This window comes from Dendrobates tinctorius, unplaced genomic scaffold, assembly GCF_039654945.1.
Source record: "Dendrobates tinctorius isolate UK_male_01 unplaced genomic scaffold, ASM3965494v1 ptg000022l, whole genome shotgun sequence".
Classification (NCBI taxonomy): Eukaryota; Metazoa; Chordata; class Amphibia; order Anura; family Dendrobatidae; genus Dendrobates; species Dendrobates tinctorius.
The window spans coordinates 94279526-94305075 of record NW_027361690.1 but is presented as its reverse complement, the minus strand read 5'-3'; the positions used below and the strand labels follow the sequence as shown (position 1 = coordinate 94305075).

The 25550-nt window shown below is 46.2% G+C and overlaps 1 protein-coding gene across 1 annotated transcript in view; it reads right to left on the bottom strand.

The window, feature by feature from the left end:
• Nucleotides 1-21951: 21951 nt before the first annotated feature.
• The window catches only part of NOX5 (NADPH oxidase 5), a 62535-nt gene continuing 58936 nt past the window's right edge, over nucleotides 21952-25550 (bottom strand). Inside the window, exons 15-16 of the mRNA XM_073568958.1 lie at nucleotides 22205-22371; nucleotides 21952-22127 (exon numbers count right to left, since the gene is read on the bottom strand). Coding sequence (XP_073425059.1) covers nucleotides 21996-22127; nucleotides 22205-22371 — 299 coding nt within the window. The 3' untranslated portion in view covers nucleotides 21952-21995. The remainder of the gene's footprint in view (nucleotides 22128-22204; nucleotides 22372-25550) is intronic.

Sequence of the window (25550 nt, the reverse complement as noted above, 5' to 3'; positions counted from 1 at the left end):
CCGTTTTTAAAAAACCGGATCCGTTTTTTTGACGGATCCGCGGTAACCACTAATGTAAGTCTATGGGACAAAAAAACGGATCCTGCAAAAAAATGGCGGATCCGTTTTTTTACGGAAACCAACGGATTTTGACGGATTTGAAAAAACGGAAGTGTGAAACAGGCCTTAGATGAGCTGATGGTCGGAACGAATGCTCCTACAAACACTTCAACGATGATTGGCCTATCTAAATCCGCCGTAGTTCTGCAGGCGTGTGGAAGGACGTTTTTAGGTGGGGGTGAGAAATTGATCAAATGAGTTCAGATCGACGTTACTCATTCCAATATGTGAATTTTGGTGTTGCAAAGGTCAGATTTTTTTTATCGTTTCGATCCATTCTTTGGTGATTTGTGCTCCTTCCGTGATGCTTTTTCCAAGACTAATTATTCACATACTTTTTATTGTGAGGGTCTGGGCAGGGTCTTGACCACCTGGTAGCTGCCATGTCAGTTGCTACCCTTATTACTCAAGTGCACAGATGATGACTTATTCTGAAAATACACCTGGACGGAGAGGCACTTTAATTTCATGCAATTCTCTATGTGATATGTGCTGTATAAGTGCAGATGTACGATGTTTCCACAATCCTATCTGTGTTTATGTATATAGCCACAATGTATTTTATATATAGAAATTATCCTAAATACTGTGCATAAATACACCTCCGTTGTATCGAGAATTATACAGCAGGCTCTGCCATAAATTGATAGTTTTCACACCTAAATGATAGATTCATATGTTATGAGAATTCAGAAGAAACAAACAGATGGGAGAGATATTACTCATTATTTTGTTGTCTTACTTCCAAAACGGCTACTGGTGACAGATTACGGCATTGTCTCATATGTGCCTGTGTCTGTGCACGTCCTGAACAGCCAATCTTGTAGAAAACATGTTATTACTATCATAGAAACCAAGCTCTGTGCAAAAATTGTCACTAACTTGATTTAGATCTATGAGCTATTTAGTAAAATGCCATGTGTAGGTCATTATAAATGTTTATAATAATAAAATCCCCCCTATATACATTTGGCTGGGTTCACATAGTGTTTAATCAGGGCTTACATCCAAACCTCCGTAAATGGCGATTCATACATTATTTTGAGCTGTATACACCAATTGGAGGCGGGCAGCAGGTCGTAGTCGACTACACCTTACTGCTCACCTTAAGGAGGAATTTACAGCTCAAAATGATGCACATTGTGATTCCATCACTATCATTATAGAGTTGTGTAGACATGACACCTACTTCAATGGATATTTCAGTTTTTGAATCTATGCACCAAGAATGGAATTGGATCATGTTTGAAGAAACAGAGAAATACTTCAGAAAGCAATCCCTGACTTGCTCTGATAGCATCTGGTCTTACTTTAGTGTCTTTAGCCTTTTAGAAAGTGTCAATTAAAGAGGGTTAAGAAGTGTTTTTATAAAAAAAAACATCAGATTTGCTAAATTAGTACTTCAGATTTTATTTTTGCTTACACAATAATTGAATTGTCAGATGTCATTGGACATTATTACACATATGTGTACACCAACAAAAGACTATAGAATAGTGGTTAAAGGGAGAGAGAAGGATGTGTAAATAAAAATTAACCTTAGAAAAAGCCGGTATTCTGGCGAAACGTACATCAATGACACATGTCCCAGCCTTTTGCTAGATGTAGAAATGATAGCGTCCAGATGATAGTAACCAGGATAGGGAAATAGATGTCTACGTGCACTACTACAGAGTAGCAAGCCGCAGACATACAGTTTGCCTGCAAAAGTGCACTGTTGATTCTCTTGCGCTGGCGTGGCTGCTGATCTAGGCAGACCTCACCTGTTATATCAACATGCGGTCGCTCACACTTGGGTGGTAGATAAAGCAGCGGCGTACTTGGCATGGCCACACAAGACCGACGCATGTAGTAAAGACATAACACATCTATCAATGGAGGAAAAACGTCCGTGAGTTTTATTTAGGGTTAAATAATTTTAATTAAACATCCAAACCTCAATAAATAAACTTATAATAACCACTGTAATCATCCCAAGACCAATCCACCCAGATAATGAGCGATTATCCCACAAATAAACCTCACGACAAGTACATAAAGCAGGGGAGGGTGGGAGGGAAATCTTCTTTCCTGACATGAATGGTTACTGAGGTAAATAAGCAAGCTGCACAGCCTTAAAGGGAAGGTGCTGTGTTTTTTCATAATTTAATGTAAAAAAGAAAATAGTATAAAAAGATATTGTCCCCTAAGCATGACTCAGTGGTGTGTATGCTTTTTTTTTCTTTTTACTGTATTAATGCAGCCACTGGGGGCTGCAACCTTACCTTTCTGGCTGCTGAACGACACTTTCCATGCTCATTTATGGCAGTCCCTGGGCATAAGAGAGAACAGTCGGCTCCCGACCCTATCTGTATCATTGCAGCAGCATCAGCTATGAACTGGGCATGCCTCTGTGGGCAGCTCATTTCACAGCTGTAGGTGTGGCCAGGCGCCATTTTATTAGAGCCCAGTGCTTTCCTTTTAGCTCCATTTACACTCTGTTGCAAGCCCTGGATGCTATACTGATCCAGCATAACAGGGCTTGGTTGTTCACTGTGCAGATACCAGCTGTAGGAGAGGAACCAGGGCGAGCTGCTGGAGACCGAGCTGCTCTTTCCAAAACACCCGACCAGCTGCTGCCCCTGCTCTTGCAAAACACTTGGCCATCTGCTGGACATCTAATCCTATCCTGTGTGATACTGTCTGCTGAGCTGTGCATCTAATCCTATCCTGTGTGATACTGTCTGCTGAGCTGTGTATCTAATCCTCTCCTGTGTGATACTGACTGCTGAGCCGTGTATCTAATCCTATCATGTGTGATACTGACTGCTGAGCCGTGTATCTAATCCTATCCTGTGTGATACTGTCTGCTGAGCTGTGTATCTAATCCTCTCCTGTGTGATACTGACTGCTGAGCTGTGTATCTAATCCTCTCCTGTGTGATACTGACTGCTGAGCTGTGTATCTAATCCTCTCCTGTGTGATACTGACTGCTGAGCCATGTGTCTAATCCTATCCTGTGTGATACTGACTGCTGAGCCGTGTATCTAATCCTCTCCTGTGTGATACTGACTGCTGAGCTGTGTATCTAATCTTATCCTGTGTGATACTGACTGCTGAGCTGTGTATCTAGTCCTCTCCTGTGTGATACTGACTGCTGAGCCGTGTGTCTAATCCTAAGGCCGGGGTCACACTAACCGACGCAAAATACGGTCAGTATTTTACATGCGTAATACTGATGAATGACCCCTAAATAGTGCTCCGTATGTCATCCGTAATCAAGGTGTGGTCGCGTATTTTGCGCATCCAAGCATCCGTATGTAATCCGTATGGCATCCGTATTGCGAGATTTTCTCGCAGGCTTGCAAAATGGACATATAATGGAGCCCTATGACAGGGTTTATAACAGAAACCAAAGAATAGATATAGACACATAGAATGTGCATATATATATAGAATACATACATATATATATATATATATATATATATATATATATATATGTGTATTCTATGTGTCTATATCTATTCTTTCATTTCTTTATTAAACCTGTCAGTGTGAGTTTACTGTATCGCGCACTGAATTGCCGGCTTTTGTAAAGGACACCGGGTGCGTATTTTTCGCAAGTCACACGTGTGGTCGGTGTGTAATCCGTATTTTTTGCGCACCCATAGACTTGCATTGGCGTACTACGGCCGTAGTATGCTGACAATCGCAGCATGCTGCGATTGGCACGGACCGTAGAATACGGATGAGAAATATACGGCTGGTGCGAGTGACCCCATAGAGAATCATTGGTCCGTGTCTAATGCGTGCTTTTAGCGCCTCTCACTCGGCGTATTCCTCGCCAGTGTGACCCCGGCCTAACTCTAATCCTCTCCTGTGTGATACTGACTGCTGAGCCATGTGTCTAATCCTATCCTGTGTGATACTGACTGCTGAGCTGTTTATCTAATCCTCTCCTGTGTGTTACTGTCTGCTGAGCCGTGTATCTAATCCTGTGTGATACTGACTGCTGAGGCGTGTATCTAATCGTCTCTTGTGTGTTAGGCCGGGGTCACACTGGCGAGGAATACGGGAGAGTGAGAGGTGCAAAAAGCACGCATTAGACACGGACCAATGATTCCCTATGGGGTCCCTCGCACCAGGCGTATATTTCTCCTCAGTATCCTACACTCCGTGCCAATCGCAGCATGCTGCGATTGTCAGCGTACTACGCCAATGCAAGTCTATGGGTGCGCAAAAAATACGGATTACACACGGAGCACACATGTGACTTGCGAGAAATACGCACCAGGTGTCTTTTAGCAAAGCCGGCAATTCAGTGCGCTATACAGTAAACTCACACTGACAGGTTTAATAAAGAAACGAAAGAATAGATATATACACATAGAATGCATATATATATATATATATATATATATATATATATGCATTCTATGTGTCTATATCTATTCTTTCATTTCTTTATTAAAACTGTCATAGGGCTCCATTATATGTCCATTTTGCAAGCCTGCGAGAAAATCTCGCCATACGGATGCCATACGGATTACATACGGATGCTTACATGCGCAAAATACGCGACCACACCTTGATTACGGATGACATACGGAGCACTATTTAGGGGTCTGTCATCCGTATTACGCATGTAAAATACTGACTGTATTTTGCGCAGGTTAGTGTGACTCCAGCCTTACTGTCTGCTGAGCCGTGTATCTAATCCTCCTGAGTGATACTGACTGCTGAGCCGTGTATCTAATCCACTCCTATGTGTTACTGTCTGCTGAGCTGTGTATCTAATCCTCTCCTGTGTGATACTGACTGCTGAGCCGTGTATCTGATCCTCTCCTTTGTGATACTGTCTGCTGAGCCGAGTATCTAATCCTATCCTGTGTGATACTGACTGCTGAGCTGTGTATCTAATCCTATCCTGTATGATACTGTCTGCTGAGCCGTGTATCTAATCCTATCCTGTGTGATACTGACTGCTGAGCTGTGTATCTAATCATCTCCTGTGTGATACTGACTGCTGAGCCGTGTATCTAATCCTCTCCTGTATGTTACTGTCTGCTGAGCCGTGTATCTAATCCTCCTGTGTGATACTGACTGCTGAGCCGTGTATCTAATCCTCTCCTGTGTGATACTGTCTGCTGAGCCGTGTATCTAATCCTGTGTGATACTGACTGCTGAGCCGTGCATCTAATCCTCTCCTGTGTGTTACTGTCTGCTGAGCCGTGTATCTAATCCTTCTGTGTGATACTGACTGCTGAGCCGTGTATCTAATCCACTCCTGTGTGTTACTGTCTGCTGAGCCGTGTATCTAATCCTCTCCTGTGTGATACTGACTGCTGAGCCGTGTATCTAATCCTCTCCTGTGTGATACTGACTGCTGAACCGTGTATCTAATCCTCTCCTGTGTGTTACTGTCTGCTGAGCCGTGTATCTAATCCTGTGTGATACTGACTGCTGAGCCGTGTATCTAATCCTATCCTGTATGATACTGTCTGCTGAGCCGTGTATCTAATCCTATCCTGTGTGATACTGACTGCTGAGCCGTGCATCTAATCCACTCCTGTGTTACTGTCTGCTGAGCCGTGTGTCTAATCCTCTCCTGTGTGATACTGACTGCTGAGCCGTGTATCTAATCCTCTCCTGTGTGATACTGACTGCTGAGCCGTGTATCTGATCCTCTCCTGTGTGATACTGTCTGCTGAGCCGAGTATCTAATCCTATCCTGTGTGATACTGTCTGCTGAGCTGTGTATCTAATCCTATCCTGTATGATACTGTCTGCTGAGCCGTGTATCTAATCCTATCCTGTGTGATACTGACTGCTGAGCTGTGTATCTAATCATCTCCTGTGTGATACTGACTGCTGAGCCGTGTATCTAATCCTCTCCTGTGTGTTACTGTCTGCTGAGCCGTGTATCTAATCCTCCTGTGTGATACTGACTGCTGAGCCGTGTATCTAACCCACTCCTGTGTGTTACTGTCTGCTGAGCCGTGTATCTAATCCTCTCCGGTGTGATACTGACTGCTGAGCCGTGTATCTGATCCTCTCCTGTGTGATACTGTCTGCTGAGCCGAGTATCTAATCCTATCCTGTGTGATACTGACTGCTAAGCTGTGTATCTAATCCTATCCTGTATGATACTGTCTGCTGAGCCGTGTATCTAATCCTATCCTGTGTGATACTGACTGCTGAGCTGTGTATCTAATCATCTCCTGTGTGATACTGACTGCTGAGCCGTGTATCTAATGCTATCCTGTGTGATACTGACTGCTGAGCTGTGTATCTAATCCTATCCTGTGTGATACTGTCTGCTGAACAGTGTATCTAATCCTATCCTGTGTGACACTGACTGCTGAGCTGTGTAACTAATCCTATCCCGTGTGATACTGACTGCTGAGCCATGTATCTAAACCTATCCCGTGTGATACTGACTGCTGAGCCGTGTATCTAATCCTATCCCGTGTGATACTGCTCTCCTGAAATACTCTGTGCTGCTTTCACCCTGCTGGTTTTATGTGTGATCTACATGGTGGTATTTTGTATGATCTATATGGCGGCATTATGTGTGAACTATATGGCGGTATTATGTGTGAAGTATATGGTGGTATTATGTGAAGATACTATGGCAGTATTATCTGCTAAAAGGGGACCCATTGTAGGGTGGTTCAGGCTGAGCACCTGCACACGGGTCAGGGGTAATAGTTAGGTGCAGTCAGGGGTGGGGTGGTGAGGCAGCTGAAGAGAGGGGTCTCATGTTTATCGTTACTATATGGCTACATTTCCCCCCATCCTGCTTCCCAGCGTCACCCCAGACTGTGCCTATCGCCTCGCTTTCACACATCGCCAGGACAGGATCTGAGGAGGGGAATGGGGTCTTTGCATGCAAAGTCTGGATCAGAACAGGCCATCAATCAGCAGAAATGTTTCCTGGATATCTGTGGTGCTGTCACCCTGCTCCTCCCCATATATCTCCCTCTGTGCCCCCCATAGACCAGCACACTGTTCTCCTGAAATACTCTGTGCTGCTGTCACCCTGCTCCCAGAATCCTTGCTGCCTGCCATCCTCGGTGACCGAAGACCCCATTCCTCTCCTCAGATCCTGTCCTGGCGATGTGTGAAAGCGAGGTGACGGGGCCTGATATATAGTGGAGGAGCAGGATGACAGCAGCACAGAGTATTTCAGGAGAGCAGTGTGCTGGTCTGTGGGGGGCACTGTTTGGTGCCAGGGATTGTACATAGAGTGCTGTGTTATATACACATGGATGGACTGTCTTGTCTGCTCCACAGAAATCCAGGAAACATTTCTGCTGATTGATGGCCTGTTCTGATCCAGACTTCGCATGCAAAGACAGTCAGTAACTTTGCAGGCCCCATGAAAATGGCTGCTCACTGTGTTCCTAAGGCTATGTGGACACGGTGCGGTTTCTGATGCGGATACGCAGCGTATTTGGCCCTGCGGATCCGCAGCAGAACTGCAGGTGATGTAAAGTACCATTCTAGCCTATGGAAAATTGAAACCGCAGTGCAGACGGTGCGGATTTTTCCGAGCGGTTTTGCTGCGGTTTCAAAGCCGCAGAAAGAATTGACATGTCAGTTTTTTCTGCGGATTCCGCTGCGATTTGCCATCTCCTCCATTGTGGAGGTGATAAACCGCAGGGCAAAACCGCATCCTAATCCGCAGGTCTTTTGACCTGCGGATTGTGCAAAATCCGCGCGGAAAAATCCGCGGGTGAATCCGCACCGTGTGGACATACCCTAAATCTCATCCACACTTTTCCCTTAGTAAACACCCAGAAGGGGAGGAGAGGAGTGACATCACACCCATGTCAGCAGATTCCGCCCATGATTACTGCAGGGCAGTAATGTGAGCTAGTTGTACACTAGGTTTTTGTGCCAAATTTCAGTAGCTGCTCCCCCTAGTGTTAACAAGTGGAAATGCCAAACTTTTTAAAATTATTTTTCATATTTTACAAAATTAAAAACAAATGATAATATTTTTTAAGAAAATGTAGACATTAATTCTTTACATTTTTTCAATTGCTGAATTTTTTTTTTTGGGATGGCACCTTACCTTTAAATACTGTTAAATGAACTGCTAAAAATAACCACCAATCACAGATGACAAAAGTAGCACCAAAAGGGCTGGTTAAAACTGGTTCTGACCACTTTTGAAAGACCAGTGAAGAAACTGCTGATCTTAATTTGACCTTTTTCTGACAGGAAAAAATACCTTGAGTGAATAATAAAGAATAAATTATTGCGGCCTGTGCAGCCATGTGACCCCCCTTTACTTTATTGATATGTGCGGGGGGGCTATCATTAGAGCAGTGGTGCAGTCATATTGCTCTACAGCACTGTCTATATTCACAGCAGTCTCCTACATCGGCTGCACATCTATATGCTGCTATTTGTGTGCTGGATCCAATTGCGGTGTACTTGCAACTATGGTAGCGGTGGAGTGTGCTGCCTAAGATTTAAAGGGAACCTGTCACCCCCCCAGGCGTTTTTAAGTAAAAGAGCCACCTTGTGCAGCACTAATGCTGCGTTCTGTCAAGGTGGCTCTTTTATTTAGCGTCCCTTCCACCACAGAAATAATCGTTTAAAAAATTGGTCAGACATAGCAGAATTTTGACCGGGGTGCAGGTCTTTCCCCCTCTGACACCAACACCTCGCATCCATTATTCATTTCCTCCTTATGTCTGTTTGTTAGGGAATCCCCACATATATTCAGGCTGTCTAGCAGCCACAAATCATGCAGCTGCATCGACAAACACTAAATCTCCGAGCATGCCAAAATACTCGGAGGACACCCAAGCATGCGCGGGAAAACCCGAGCAACGAGTATACTCGCTCATCACTAGTTATCACCTACAGTCTAACCGGAGAAAAGCAGATATCTCTCCCATTTCGTTTTAATAATCCGTGACCCTATTCATTCTTAATATGGAGGTTAATTAATTTATAACGGACAACAGTCAGGAATCCTATGAAAAATTTATACTACTAGATGGAGGCCTGATGCTATCGCATTGGGAGGTCAGTAATGTCATGATGGGGGCAGGCTTTGCAGCGTTGAGAATCTCTCCCCCCATGTGTTCACCCACCTATCCACGCTCTCTTTCCCCATGTGCTGACTTCTCCCGTCTGTGCTCTCTTCTTTGACCTGTCTACCCCATGTGCTATCCCCCTACTCTGCTGTCTGTCTGCTTCCTGTGCACGACCAATCAGCGACGCGGGATTCGTGGTCGGACTGCGCCTGTCGCTGATTGGTCGCAGCCGGCCGGGCATGACCAATCAGCGACGCGGGATTTCCGTTACAAACAGACAGACAGAATTAGATGATTATATAGTAGATATCTCTAAATTCTAGCATTACAATTGGGACCTAGTGGATCACAGCTGTATTAATAACACAACTTTATAACTGTGACCCAATATACATCATCAAATGGATGTATGTGGATTTAATGGCTTATCAATTTATTATTATTATTATTATTATTATTATTAAAATAGAAATAAAAGTTAGTCTATTTTTGCTTAAAAAAGTGGTCTAAATGTAAGCCAACTAATAGGTAGTATAAGCTTATTCTGGTTTAAGATGGGATGAGAATTGGGCATTCCTGGAAACACACAGGTAAGTACCAGGAGACTAGGTCACAGATGTATGGAGGAGACAGGCTGTGGATGGTTTTGAATTGGAGCCTCTTGGTAATAGGGACAGACTGAAGGGTTTGACAGAGAGGAGAGGCCGGGGAATAGTGGGGGATAGGTAGATTAGTCGGGCTGCATAGTTTAGGATAGATTGGTGGAGAGTGTAAGGCTAAGTGCACACGCTGCGGATTGGTCTGTGGATTTTTTATCTGCGGAACAGCAGGTAAAACCGCAGGTAAAATGACCTGTGGATTGGCCTGCGGTTTTCCCCTGCGGTTTTCCCCTGTGGTTTATCATCTCTACAATGGAGGAGATGGTAAACTGCAGCAGAATCCACAGAAAAGAAGTGACATGTCATTTCTTTCTGCGGATTCAAAACTGCAGCTTTTCCGCAGTTAAAAATCCACAGCATGTGCACAGCAGATTGTAAATCACATAGGATAACATGCTACTGTACACTGTCTGCAGAACTGCTGCGGATCCACAGCGGCCAAAACCGCAGCGGAACCGCAGCAAAAACCGCAGCATGTGTACATAGCCTTAGCCATAGCGTGTGTGCACACGCTGCGGATTTTGCTGTGGATCCGCAGCGGATTTGGCCCTGTAGATCCGCAGCAGTGGACTGGGAAGCGTGGGCAGCCATTGAGTACTAGTATTATTTCTGACCTCACCAAGGTTAGGGTTACACAGCGACATGTGTCGAGCAATACAGAAATTATAGTGTCACATAACAACTCACATCTAATGATTTCCTATGGTGTTGCATTGCCACCTCGTCTCAGAGTCACAAATATTTCCAAATTAATTGGATTTTTTGTACCTGGTTGCATGTCGCACCTGACTCACTAGCCCTAGACCTCACTGGAAATCGCATTCAACATGAGACTTAGCCAATTTATTTACAGTAAAATCAGAGTAGTAGCATAGTCTTTTCTAGTTGTTTTTTTCTTCATAAAACTGTTGTAGTAGAACACATATCGCCATGTGGCACAAGTTTTATTAGAGCTTGTGGTGATCCAGCTGGATTTTTTGTTACCCTGGTGTATAATCTCAAACCACAGGTGTTTGTGTTCTGCTTAATTCTTGCTTGTAAATTTATGGGAGAGACAGTAAAGAAAGCCCCTCATATAACAGTTATATAATGTACTGTAGACCAAAGAGTTTTACCTTTTCATATAAGCTCCTCGCTCGAAGCAGGATAGCTTTTGCCCGAATGTCAATGGCCACTTTAGTTGTGTCACTTCCTAATCCTAATACTCTTTTAGCAATGTGCAAACAGTTCTACCCACAAAGGCTGATCACATTAATGCTGATAATAATCACCGCCATTATACTGCCAGCGTTATTTCACTGCCAAGCATTCCAGGAGAGAAGTTGGCAGATATGTAGATGCTTGACTCAGGGTCATAAATATTATAGCCTCTGAATGAGAAGGGTTAATTACAGATGAACCCTGGTGCATTAGCACATAGAGCCACTGTAAATCAGAGCCTGCAGGGGAACATTTCCTTTAAACAATTGTTCCCTGTAGATCAATTGATAAGAAAACAAGAGACTTCACCATGAAGGTTATTGTGCGAGAATCCCAGAGGTTTTCAGAATTGTATTGCTGTGCATTTATATCATTAAGACTGCGTTACACTCAAGTGTTGACCTTGATTTCTGTCGTTCTGATTTCCCCCCCTGGACCATGTTTGCGGTGATATGTGACTGTGACCCAAACTTGGTTCATGCTGTAATTCTTCACATTGTCATTATAAGGGTAAGTTATGCTACAAGCAGGACCCGTGAATCTGTACTTGTTGAAAAGGAGAAGTGGTGGACATTAGCTGAGTCAGTAGTGATTTGCCATGCGCTGTTTTGCGCAGCTTTGGGAATTGTTTCCCAGCAGTAAAGGGTCGCCCTCCCAGGGCTGTGGGGTACTCGGTACCTGGCGGGTGTCAGGGGGATGTGTCACAGCGGTGGTGACTCGGTCCGTGGCCCTGGGCGCCCAAGTAATGGTGGAATGTGATGTAGTTTAAGTGGAATGGAATAGTTCGTGACGCCACCTGTGGTGTTCGGCAAGGGATGTGTTAAGCCGACGCTGCAGACAGATCCTCTGGGACAGATGGTAGGATGCAGCAGTGATGGTATAGCCCTCCACAGGCAGGGCTGATGTCCCAGGGCAGTGTAGTTGTAACGGTTGTGAAAAGGCGCAGGCAGTGTAAAGGATGGTACCCAGATGTAGTGGTTCTGAATGGGTTGGCGCGAGAATGAATGGAGGACACCAAGGCTTGCAGTTCCAAAGCTTTACTCACAGTCTGCGGTACACAAGGGGGCCTGCCTCCCGGCCGTGTCCTCCGGGTCAGAGACTCAGCCAACCTCCAGGCCAGATGGAAAGCTCCTCTCCAACACTCTGCCAACATGTACCTTTCCTGAACGACTCCTCTATTGTGCCTTAAGGTGTGAAGAGCTCCAGTACCGTGGTACTCTGGAGTTCCTCCTGTCAGATGTTCCTAACAACTCTACTCGTATGGCAGACAGCTGTAGCCTCTCTCGGGGACCCCTTTCTCCGGAGTCCTGGCTCTCGATTCAGTTGCTGTTGTGCCCCAAGTCTTAGATGGGAGTAGTGCATTTACAGCCAACTACTCCACCGGTGTCTGCTGCAGAACCATAAGTGTCCATACAACCTCGGGGACCGGGCCCCGGCCTTGCGCTGAGAACCTATAGGCAGGGTTCCTCTTCCAACCCACGTCTCCTCTCTGTTCTTCTACTACGTTCCGTACTGATCCTTCTCTCTCTTATAGAAGCTTAGGTTGCAGTTCTACGTCTTTCTCCTTCTGTTCCTTTCCCGTGCTAGCTGGCTCAGATCACTGAGGCAGCTGCAGCACTCCTTCCTCCATCCCTTCTTCCAGGGATCCCCACTCCTCCTGAGTGGCTTCCTTCCTCACTGACCTTCTGACAGACTGAACTCCCAGACTCAACCTGTAATCCTACACATTCCCACTCTTTTATATATCTCAACTCCACCCACCTCCCAGCACATCCAGTGTTCCATGCAGGGAACCACCAGAGGTGCTCTGCTACTCTCTAAGCACTGAGCCGCAATGTGCTTGTACAGAACTACCCTGTTGTGTGGGGTGCGAGTGTTGGAGCGTGGAAAGGAGTTCCCACCTTACCTGGATGGTGGTGGCGCACTACACCTTTAAAGAGAGAGGAAGGTGCAGTACCTCTGTGGCAACTGAGCCTCAGGGGCGTCACAGTAACAACACTAGATAAGTTTAATAACCTAACATGCTATAAGATACACATTTATGAAGCGTAACATTTAAAGCGATCCTCCATTCTAGCACTGAACATGACTATACAATTGGCACCAATAGTTGCCCTTTCTGCTGACCTCCATTTTCCTCCCACTGCTCCCTTTGCTGAGATCGGTGTTGCCATTCTCCTGTTGCAGTGGCATGGTGGTGAAGGGGGTAATAGTGATAAGTCTGGCTTACTTGTGCTGTGGTGGCATGGCTCACACATCTCACTAAACTCCATGTGCCACTGAGGCGGCTATCTTGCTCCGAAACGTTGGTCTTAGAGGAGTATGCACCAGGAGCCAAATGGAGTTCACCAAGTAGTTGTACATGAGAAATGTCTAGTTACTTTTCAGTGCCAGGATGGAGAGTCATTTTGACACATTAAACTTCCGCCAATAACGATGAATCTGAACCCAGATGTGGCTGCCATATCCCTGCCTACCGGGAGGATGTGTGTTGCCACTCACCACCTCAAGATAGACCAACTCTGTGTCCTCTTTTTTTTCCTCTCAGCAATACTGTTAGAGCGCATGCTTGCGTACCCTTTGACTTGTAAAACAGAGGACAAGGCGTAAGGAGGTGGCGGATGACCTCAGTGCTCCCTTTCTCCTTCCTGTGTGGCCCCTGAGCACTTGATATAAATATGTTCTTAATGTATTGTGTCAACATCTGTGTTCACATTGTTCTTACAGTATATGCCATGTAATTCCATTGAACTGCCTCATATTGATGTGTTGTATTTACTATGTCTGGTCATATGTAAATATGTTGTCTCCGGATGTACTACTGTGTATCCTTTCATTGTGGGAAGTTCCCCTTTAAATGGTCTATGTTCTATATCTTTATTGCTGTGCTACGTTTGCCATGTTGTTATAGAGTTAGGGAAAGAAAGGAGTGGGCTGGCCCAGCAGCAGCAAAAGGAGGCAGGAAGCTGCTGCTCTTAGTCAGTAGCCCGGCCACGTTGGCCTGGACAGGTGTGTGCCCTGAGCCAGGGCATTGCCAGATTCCCAGGAGGGAGAGGATCTGCTTCCCTGGGCAAAAAGAGACACAACGGAGCGTTGTCAGACTCCCAGGAGGGAGAGGAACTGCTTCCTCGGACTAAGGACATAGGGACCATAACACGGGCCCCAGGACTTCGGAAGAGCCCCTCACTGAAGGAACTATAAGCGTCCAGATCCCAGGGAGTGGACTACTGCGTAACTTCGGCTACTATGGCTGTTATGGGTACGGCCGTGGATAGTGTCAGGGAGAGAGTAGGAGGCCAGTGTTGTATTCTTTTCTTTCATCAACGTTTATTAAAAGATTCCCTGTTGGACCACAGCCGTGTTCTTGGACTTCACTTGCCCGGAGTACTGTGGCCGGAGGGAGAAAAGGTATCCCGTGGGAAGAAGCTGTGTCAGTCCTGTCTATTTATGTACAAGGGTCGGGGGTGCTCGCTGACCGTTTGCTAAGTGGACTCTGTCTGTGGACTGTGCCTTTAAGTAACTCTGCCATAACTACCATCCCGTGCCTCCTTGTTACAAAGGGACCTCCATTCTCCAGATAAATTGTCAGACCATGATATGGATGGGTATGTCGTAAAAGTCTAAAGTGAGAAAATACCTTTAATATTCAAAAAAAAGTTTTGAAGCTCCAGTGTCACAATTTAAGGAGAAGCTCAGCATTAGGCCTCGTTCAGACATTGGATTTTCTCACGCATGACCAAAGGACCAATTAGTTTGATCAGAGTGTGGTCCGAATGTCATCAGTTTCTCTCTTATGTAGAGAAAAAAAAATTCTCAACCTTCTCCTTTCTGACAGTCCGTGAATATTGGACCGCACTTGGATGTCATTTTAGTGCGGTCTGATTTTTTCACTAACCCAGAGACTTACATTATCAATTTGGATCTGACCCTCAAGTCAAAATCGGACATGTCTCCTCGTTTTTCTACAGATTGCTCGATCCTCAAAACATCATGGACATGTGAATGACTCCATTGACTATCACAGGTACGAGTGCTATCTGGGAAAACTACAGCATTTTAAAATGGTTTCAGGATGAATAAATGGGAAAAGCAAGCAGTGCACCAGAGAAAAGAATAGGAATTGATCTGCGGCACCCGGCAGCAGCCACTATGCAGTGTATGGAGCTGAAGTCTTTTCCATACACTGGTCTTTTCCATACACTGGTTAGATATTGCCGCCACCGGAGGCAATAACCACTGATTGGTGGGTGTGCCAGGTGTGGGACCTCCATGATCTGATTCTAAGATTAGGTCATCAATACAAGTCCTTGCTCACACTTGCGTATAAATACGGCATGCTGAGATTTACCTCCGAAATCAGTACAGTGTGAGGGGAAAAAAAAAATCACATGCCATACGGACCATCAATACGGCATGCAATTATTAAATCCAAAATTCCGGTGTATGTGTCATCTTATTTTTGAAGGTGTTATGGGTATTTGTAATTGGGGCTTGTGATCCCATGGGATCGATATTTAATACACTAGCGTGAATGAGGCCTCCCAGCAATTATACCTGCTCCATGTAACTCCCTAGGGTACGCAGGATAGGCAGCACATGCAAACTAGTTCTATTCATTGCTAGAATGCCCCTTTAACTGTTAGCCAGAGTTTGCTTTCTGGAGATTTAAATGTCTTTATAAATGGCTTCCCATTTAACATTACTTTTTTTGTCTAATCTAAACAAAGCCGCTTTTGGTTATGGTCGCCCCTGAGAGACAGATTTGCAATCCAGAGAGTCTGTGTGAGCAGATAAGAAAAACATGAAATGAAGCGCCATGCCTTGTAAATTAAATTGTTAGCAGTAACTAGTTATTCTTCTTTCTAAATGAAGACATTGAAGGGGACCGCTGGGAAGAAGAAAGTGAAAGACCTCAGCAATTGTCGGGACACTCAGATTCTCACCGCTCATTCACCAGAGTGCATGCTGGCTCATCTGCCAATGGGCAAGCAATAAGCGGCAGCTACAGGCATAGGGGATTCATGGACAGCACATTACAATGAAAATTCAGATATCACATCGTAATAAAGACACGAGCAGCTGGAGAGCTTGCTGGATTATGGAGACGACTGCCAATATTAAGTCTACAAGTAGTCCACATGGAGGCAAAGTTGGGTAGCCACTGCAGGGGCATTTTCCCAATGTTTTCAAATAAATGTATTTTGATAATTGATATGAATAATTAAACTAGCCGCGCTGTATTAATAACTTTTGATGCAACAAAAACAATATTTTTAGTCCATTGACCATAAGTCCAGAAATCCTGATGGTTCAGTAGTATGTAAAAGTATCTTGCAAGTCTATAAATCCAGCGGATAAAAAAAACTATGAAAAAAGTAATCGGCTGAGTGCAAAGAAGGTGGCTGACATCCTTTGTCCAAGTGCAAAGACTGGCCACAACGATTACCTGATGTTATAACCAATGCACATGGACAGATTCTTGTTGCTGATCCTCGCCATCTATGATGTCTGCTTTCATCTTTCCATTTGTGAGGTTTTAATATTCCACATTGGATAAACTGAGAGGTGTATTTAAACCTAAAATGCCCTGTATAGAGATGACACTACCAAGTACATGACGTTCCAGATCAAGGATGTTGGAGGGGCTAATACCTCACTAATTGGTAAAATTTTTTGCACTACATTTTTCGGGGTGCAGCCGAGCCCAGACACGTTTGGTCTCGTATGAGGGGTGTTCACACTGGGATGCATAGAGAGGGTGCTGGCCAGCCCGCCTAATCGAATAGTAGGGGCGTTACTAATAGGCTGTGAACCAGACACCATGCAGTTCCCTTGTGTGAACGGTACCCTATGCGGACCCTCATTGTGCAATTGTATACTGGACAGTCACCCCCTCCAGGAATGGGTATGTGGAGAGTGGCTGTTAATCTGGTATTTTGCACCTGTGTTGCTAACATCTTGCTTTATGGGCTGGCTGCACCCTACAGTGCATTTGTTCTAGACCTGGGCAGGTAAGTGTTGCTGCCTTTTTGCTTGTTGTTATAAATGAATTTTTGAAGACCTGAGTCTTCTTCAGTGGCTTTGCTATTTAGTTTAGTGTAGGGACCTGTAAGCGTGAGGAACTTTGGCGCAGTTTACGGGCTCAAGTATTTTGGTCAAAATATCAGCTAATACCTCACTAATTGGTAAAATTTTTTGCACTACATTTTTCGGGGTGCAGCCGAGCCCAGACACGTTTGGTCTCGTATGAGGGGTGTTCACACTGGGATGCATTGAGAGGGTGCTGGCCAGCCCGCCTAATCGAATAGTAGGGGCGTTACTAATAGGCTGTGAACCAGACACCATGCAGTTCCCTTGTGTGAACGGTACCCTATGCGGACCCTCATTGTGCAATTGTATACTGGGCAGTCACCCCCTCCAGGAATGGGTATGCGGAGAGTGGCTGTTAATCTGGTATTTTGCACCTGTGTTGCTAACATCTTGCTTTATGGGCTGGCTGCACCCTGCAGTGCATTTGTTCTAGACCTGGGCAGGTAAGTGTTGCTGCCTTTTTGCTTGTTGTTATGAATGAATTTTTGAAGACCTGAGTCTTCTTCAGTGGCTTTGCTATTTAGTTTATGTTGGAGGGGCTTCACCTACTTTAATGTAATTCAGGTGCAACTTTCTTCTGTTTTTGTGATACCATAAAGTTATTCTTCTACTCAAGATGCAGAGGATCCTGCTCTCAGTACTGTAAAAGTATGGCTGCTTCACACTGGTGGACACAGATATAAAAGGGATCCTGTGCAAGAACAATATTTGGGCCCTTTGCAGCCAAAAAGCTCCTAAAAATGCAAAATTGCATCCGATTTGGAGCTAGAAATGGGCCACCTCACTTCTTGAGGCCCTGTGCGGCCGCATAGGTTGCACCAATGATATGTCTACCCCTGCTGCTTCACCATTCTCACTAATGGTGCCAGAATTGAACCAGAAGGGAACTGAAGGTAACTGTGCACAGTCACTGTAAACAATGTTTCTGTTTGTTTTCACTTTCACCCCAATAATCCTTCACTTTCTGCTAATTCCCCTAATCCCTACTCCTAGTAAGGAACTGTTCATCTCTTCTTCAATCCTCCCCATCCACCTCACCTCCGCCTCAAAACTGTTCCTTAACATACAATCCTCTGTCTCCAAACACAGACAGCCCCCTCATGCCCTCTCCTGCTCCCACCTGCTAACACTTTCTCTGCTCCTTCTCACTGCTGGTGATATCTCTCCAAATCCTGGTCCTCCTCACCACATTCCCACAGTCATTTCTACCTCCCATCCACACTCTATCACAACCTTCCGTAACCTCTCCAACCTTATACCCATTCACCCAGCCCCCGCTTCCCCAGTCCCACTAACAGGAGCTCTGTGGAACGCTCGCTCTGTCTGCAACAAGCTTTCCTACATCCATGATCTTTTTGTTACTACCAAACTCTCCTTCCTCGCCATCACCGAAACCTGGCTCACCCCTTCTGACACAGCCTCTCCTGCTGCACTTTCGTATGGCGGCTTCCACCTTTCTCACACCCCCCGCCCCAGCTGCAAACATGGTGGAGGAGTTGGTTTTCTCCTGTCAGATACCTGCTCCTTCACCCCAATCCCACTGCCACCCTCTGTTACCCTCCCTTCCTTTGAGGTGCACTCTGTGCGCATCTACTCCCCCTCCAACCTCCAACTGGCTGTCATCTACCGGCTCCCAGGGCCAGCCACCACCTTCTTTGACCACTTCACCACCTGGTTACTTCATTTCCTTTCCGCGGACATCCCTACTATCATCATGGGCGACTTCAACATCCCCATTGACACTTCCCTCTCAGCTGCCACTAAACTTCTATCTCTCACTTCCTCCTTCGGCCTCACTCAATGGTCTTCTACAGCCACCCACAAAGATGGCCACACACTGGACCTCATCTTCACCCGCCTCTGCTCCCTATCTAACCTCTCTAACTCACCTCTTCCTCTCTCTGACCACAACCTGCTCACATTCTCTTCCCTCTTCACTCCATGTCTACAATCCCCACCCCACAAACTTTCACACCCTCGCAGGAATCTTAAACACCTTGACCTACACTCATTCTCTGAATCCCTCCTCCCTCTTACAGATATAAGTTCCTTACACAATGCGGATGACGCTGCCACTCTATATAACACCACAATAGCTGTAGCTTTGGAATCCGCTGCCCCACTTACACATACCAAAACTCGCAAAATCAACAGACAGCCCTGGCACACCAGCCTGACCAAAGAGCTGAGGCGAGCTTCCAGGGCTGCTGAGCGCAGATGGAAAAGATCCCACTCCAACGAGCACTTCATCGCATTCAAACAGTCCCTCACTACTTTCAAGACCACACTCGCCACAGCTAAACAAACCTACTTCTCATCTCTCATATCCTCCCTGTCTCACAACCCTAAACAGTTATTCAACACCTTCAATTCTCTCCTCCGCCCCCCAGCACCTCCTCCCTCCCCACTCATCTCAGCTGAAGACTTTGCCTCATTTTTCAAGCAGAAAATTGATAACATCAGGGACAGTTTTGGTCAACAACCCCCAGATCCCTTCCTCCCGACTTCCCAGCCCTCCACCTTCAAAACCAACTTCTCCACCATTACAGAAGATCGACTCTCCACTCTACTCTCAAGATCACATCTCACCACCTGTGCACTCGACCCGATCCCATCCCACTTCATCCCAAACCTCACCACAGTCTTCATCCCAACCCTAACCCATCTCTTCAACCTATCACTAACAACTGGTGTTTTCCCCTCAAGCTTTAAACATGCCTCCATCACACCTATCCTCAAAAAGCCCTCTCTTGACCCATCCTCTGTATCTAGCTATCGCCCTATATCACTTCTCCCATACGCCTCCAAGCTACTGGAACAACACGTCTACCTTGAACTGTCCTCCCATCTCTCTTCTTGCTCCCTCTTTGACCGCTTACAATCTGGCTTCCGGTCACACCACTCCACTGAAACTGCCCTTACTAAGGTCACCAATGACCTCTTAACTGCCAAGAGCAAGCGACACTACTCTGTCCTCCTCCTCCTGGACCTGTCGGCTGCCTTTGACACAGTGGACCATTCCCTATTATTACAGACCCTCTCATCCCTCGGCATCACAGACTTGGCCCTCTCCTGGATCTCATCATACCTAACAGACCGGACATTCAGCGTCTCCCACTCACACACTACCTCCTCACCTCGCCCCCTATCTGTCGGAGTCCCACAAGGTTCAGTCCTTGGGCCCCTGCTGTTCTCTATTTACACCTTTGGCCTGGGACAGCTCATAGAATCTCATGGCTTTCAGTATCATCTTTATGCTGATGACACACAGATCTACATCTCTGGACCAGATATCACCTCCCTACTAACCAGAATCCCTCAATGTCTGTCCACTATTTCATCCTTCTTCTCCACTAGATATCTGAAACTCAACATGGACAAAACAGAATTCATCATCTTTACCCCATCTCACGTGACCCCCCCTACGAACCTATCAATTACAGTAAATGACTGCCCACTCTCCCCAGTCCCACAAGCTCGCTGCCTCGGAGTAATCCTTGACGCTGATCTCTCCTTCAAACCACATATCCAAACCCTTTCCACTTCCTGCCGACTTCAACTCAAAAATATTTCACGCATCCGTTCATTCCTCACCCAAGAATCTGCAAAAACCCTAGTCCATGCCCTCATCATCTCTCGCCTTGACTACTGCAACCTCATGCTCTGTGGCCTCCCCTCAAACACTCTCGCACCCCTCCAATCTATTCTAAACTCTGCTGCCCGACTAATCCACCTGTCCCCCCGCTATTCCCCAGCTTCTCCCCTCTGTCAATCCCTTCACTGGCTCCCAATTGCCCAGAGACTCCATTACAAAACCCTAACCATGACATACAAAGCCATCCACAACTTGTCTCCTCCATACATCTGTGACCTCGTCTCCCGGTACTTTCCTGCACGCAACCTCCGATCCTCACAAGATCTCCTTCTCTACTCCCCTCTTATCTCCTCTTCCCACAATCACATACAAGATTTCTCTCGCGCATCACCCCTACTCTGGAACTCTCTACCACAACATATCAGACTCTCACCTACCATCGAAACCTTCAAAAAGAGCCTGAAGACCCACCTCTTCCGACAAGCCTATAACCTGCAGTAACCACCGATCGACCAAACCGCTGCACGACCAGCTCTACCCTCGCCTACTGTATTATCACCCATCCCTTGAAGATTGTGAGCCCTCGCGGGCAGGGTCCTCTCTCCTCCTGTACCAGTTATGACTTGTATTGTTTAAGATTATTGTACTTGTTTTTATGTATACCCCTCCTCACATGTAAAGCGCCATGGAATAAATGGCGCTATAACAATAATAATAATAATAATAATAATAATAATAATACATATGAGAGAGCTGTAGTTATGGGGTCCATCTAGGTTCTGGGGTTTTTTGGAATGGAAGAAAATGTTCTGTATGCAGGTCTATTTTTACCCTATTCTAAAAAATAGACACCAAATGGACACCATAATAATCAAAGGGGCTGCTCTGATTCTGTTTGACGAGAACTGATGCAGTGATTGATTGATTGTTTTTTTAGTCTATCTGTTCCTAAAATGAGGACATGAACAGAGTCTCAGTGAAGGCTCATTCAGCCAACAGCTAACTCTCTCGATCCCCATTTACATGAATGCTTGTCCTAGTAATCATGTGCTTTCAGTGGAGAGAGGGAAGAAAACCACTGGCAAACTCCTTATCTCCCCTGAGAACAAAATTATCAGGTGTTTCCATATACACTGCCCAATATTTCACTACCTTGCCATCTGTTGTGCAGTCAGGAACTCTGCATAGTTTTTTTTTAACTTCTGCCCACTTGGCCCACTTTTACATTTTATGAGAATACACAAACCATACAATGATCATACCGATTAATTTATTTAGGGTTATATTATATAACAATTCAAAGCAAACCAAGTGCTAGAAATTCTCTTTAAAGAATTTGAAGTTGAACTGTTCACAATGAGCCTTGATCACTTTAGCCAGGGCTGGAGATCCACAGAAGAAGACCTGCACTTTCCCCTTATTCTCATCTTCAATTTTCTGGAAAACCTAAAACAATAAAACATATCTATTGCCATAATATGAAAAAATAAAATCCACGGGACAAAAGAAAATATTAATATTACCTTATTCCAGTCTGGACGCCCTGGCTGAGTTCGGGTCTTTAGCCCTGTAATAGAGTCTCTTTCTTCTTTTTTAGCGAGAAGGTCCAGAGCCATCTGTAGTCCAATGGCTTTCATGTCATTCTTGCCGAGAGCTGATGTCATGTACATATGCATCTCGAGAAATCTACCTGGGAGAATTAAATGGGTGCATGTTTTCTAAATTAGAGCTCAGACTTAGTATTGGCTATTGTGTATGTCACAATTTCACCACTCACAGTGTCCTAAGGACGCTCTGAATGACAGCTCAGCCACCCTATATGATCAAGGGGTGTGACAGCCCAGTCATCCAATTTGAGGCCCCCCTGCCTCAGATTGAGTATTGTGAATGACAGCCTAGCTGTCCAATTTGGTTGGGCCCGTGGGGCTTCCTCCAGGTGTCATCCGTTCAGAGTGATTACCTGACTATTTAGTTGGCTTGCAATGGTCAGATGATTGCCAGTTGTAGCCTTGCTCAAAGGTGTACTCTGATTCTGATTTTCAGATCTTTGTTGCTGGACCTTGTATTTGCCTTCTGACTACTCTTTTATATTATTTTATATATACCCCTTTCATCATTTACACACTCTGACCTTAGTTACCTAACCCCGCACTTTGTCTGACTATCCACTTGTCTTATCCCCTTGTCCTAGATGTACCTTCCTGGCTTTTCACCTCCAATTCCTTGACTTCCCCGCCTCACCGCTTGCCTCTGACAAGTGACTCAGTGTCACATTACAACTGGCCGTATCCAATTTTCTTTTTTTTTTATATATATAGATCCTATTCACCCGCTTTGTGATTAGGTGGCGAATCTTAACCAAATGATTCAGAATCTGGTTAAAGAGAACAAGAACCTTGAGTGATCACAGTTCCAGTTGTAGGACCCAGTGTCTAGCTTTATGAAAGCCCCCTATAGCTCTTCAGTGGCAGCAGTGATTGTAATGTCTTTACCTTCAGCTGTGCAGTTAACCTTTTCAGAATCTGCAGTGGGCCTTCCTGATAAATTTTCGGGAGAGAAGAATCAGTTTAGGGTATTCAGGGAGAGCTGTATGCTATTTTTTACCCTGCGACCTTAGTCTTCAGGGGATGAGCCCCACGGTTAGGAATAATTAGGTCTCTCCTTTCCCCAAGCCCAGATTTAGTTTCTGTTGATGCCTTTTTGACACCTTAGGATTTAGGATGAATCTGACAGAATCCAAGTCGCTGAGGCTAAAATCATGAATCTGACGAAGGGGAGCTGCACCGGTGTGGACTATTGTATCAAAGTTCGACAATGGTATACTGAGGTTCAGTTGAACAATGTAGCCCTAAAATGTCAATTCGATAGAGGTCTGTCCAATTCTCTTAAAGACGCCCTGTGTTACAGGCTGGCGGAACGCACCAAATAATAAGATGGAATAAGATATGAGGTGCGTTCGCAGCCCGGGACCCACCGTGCAGAGGTGACAAACTGCAGCTAAGCAATGAGGAGAGAAGTACGTAGGAGGAAGTCGGACACTGGCGGGTAACCACTGACCCGGTGCTTGCAGGGACGAACTCCGTTACCACACGGAGTTCGCACCAGCCGGCGAATAAATGAGACCTGTTAAGATCACAGATCACAGCAATGTGAACCACCGCTCTGAGCGGGTGCAATGTCCGCCCTGGCGGACGCCACTAACCAGCCTGACAACTGAGCTGGAAAGTGCACATACGGAGCACGGCGCTACTCTGGCGTAGGCTGCGGTAGCAGTGGTTCAAGAGGCCTGTACTGGCCGACGCCCCAGGGCGCTAGAGAGTGATGAGTAGTTACACTGCGGCGCTAAGCAGTGTCAGAGCAATGGGAGATCATCCCACGAGCATGCTCAGTGGACCGAAGGAAAGACTTAGACTTTGGAGTCTTTTCCTGCTGGCCAGGCTGCATTGCCATAACTGGACCAGAGGTGGCAGCAGCAACCGAGCCCTCAATGAGCAGAACGCCGGGATCGAGGAGTCCGCTGAGCAGGCTCCACTGCGGTTGAAGAGGAATGGTAGACCGTCGACGGCAAGGCTCGGGATTCCTGCTGTGCAGTGCCCAGAACCCAACGCCTAACATTACCCCCCCTCTTAGGGCCCCCTCCCCTCTGAGCCTCGCTGCTCTCAAATGCCACAATAAGGAGCGGGGCACGGATATTCTCCACTGGCTCCCAGGTGTGAGCCTCTACCCTGCATCCCATGATGACGTTGACCTCAAACTCGTCCGAAGACAAGTGAACAGGCTTAAGGAGGGACACGTGAAAGGTGTCAGAGATGGCCAAGTGAGGAGGAAGGGCCAGGCGATAGACCACAGGATTGATCTGCTTTAGGACCTTGAAAGGACCAATGTAACATGGCGCAAACTTGGCGGACTCGACCCGCAGTCTGATATTACGGGCAGAGAGCCACACCAAGTCGCCAGGGGCAAAAGTCGGAGCGGGACACTGGTACATGTCGGCGGACGCCCTCATTCTCTCCTTAGAGGCCCGAATGGCATCCTGAGTGCGGTCCCAAATGTCACGAGCCTCCACTGCCCAGTCTGCCACCCTGGAATCAGTGGATGACACTGGCATCGGGACAGAGACACGCGGAAGCTGGCCGTAGTTAAGGAGGAAAGGGGTCTGACCGGTGGAATCAGCTACTGCGTTATTCAGGGCAAATTCTGCCCACGGTAGTTAGGATGCCCAGTCATCCTGCCTGGCCGAGACGAAATGTCGCAGGTTTGTGACCAGGGTTTGGTTAGCTCTCTCAACCAACCCATTCGTCTCGGGGTGATAGTCGGAAGATAAATTTAGCTCAATAACGAGCAGACTGCAGAGCTCCCTCCAAAACCGAGACACGAACTGGGGACCCCGATCACTAACTACCTTGTCCGGCATACCGTGCAAACAAAATACGTACTTTATGAACAATGCAGCTAGGCCTCAGGCAGAAGGCAGCCGCGCGAGTGGCACCAGATGCATCATTTTATAAAAATGATCGGTGACCACCCAGATGACCATGCTGCCGCTGGTTTTGGGCAGGCCGACCACAAAGTCCATGCCGACCATCTCGCAAGGTCTGTCCGCCACCGTCAAGGGGTAAAGTAGCCCAGCCGGTCTCTGCCTAGAGGACCTGTTCTGGGTGCAGGAGACGCATGCCCGAATGTACTCTCCCACGTCCCGACCCATATGCGGCCACCAATAAGTCCTTGCCAGGAGTTCCGTGGTCCGCCTCGTTCCAAAATGACCTCCCACCCTAGACGCGTGAGCCCACGAGAGAACCTCTGACCGCAGGCGGGGGGAACAAAGGTCTTGCTCGGCGGCACTGACTCAAGGGCGACCGGGGCCACGGT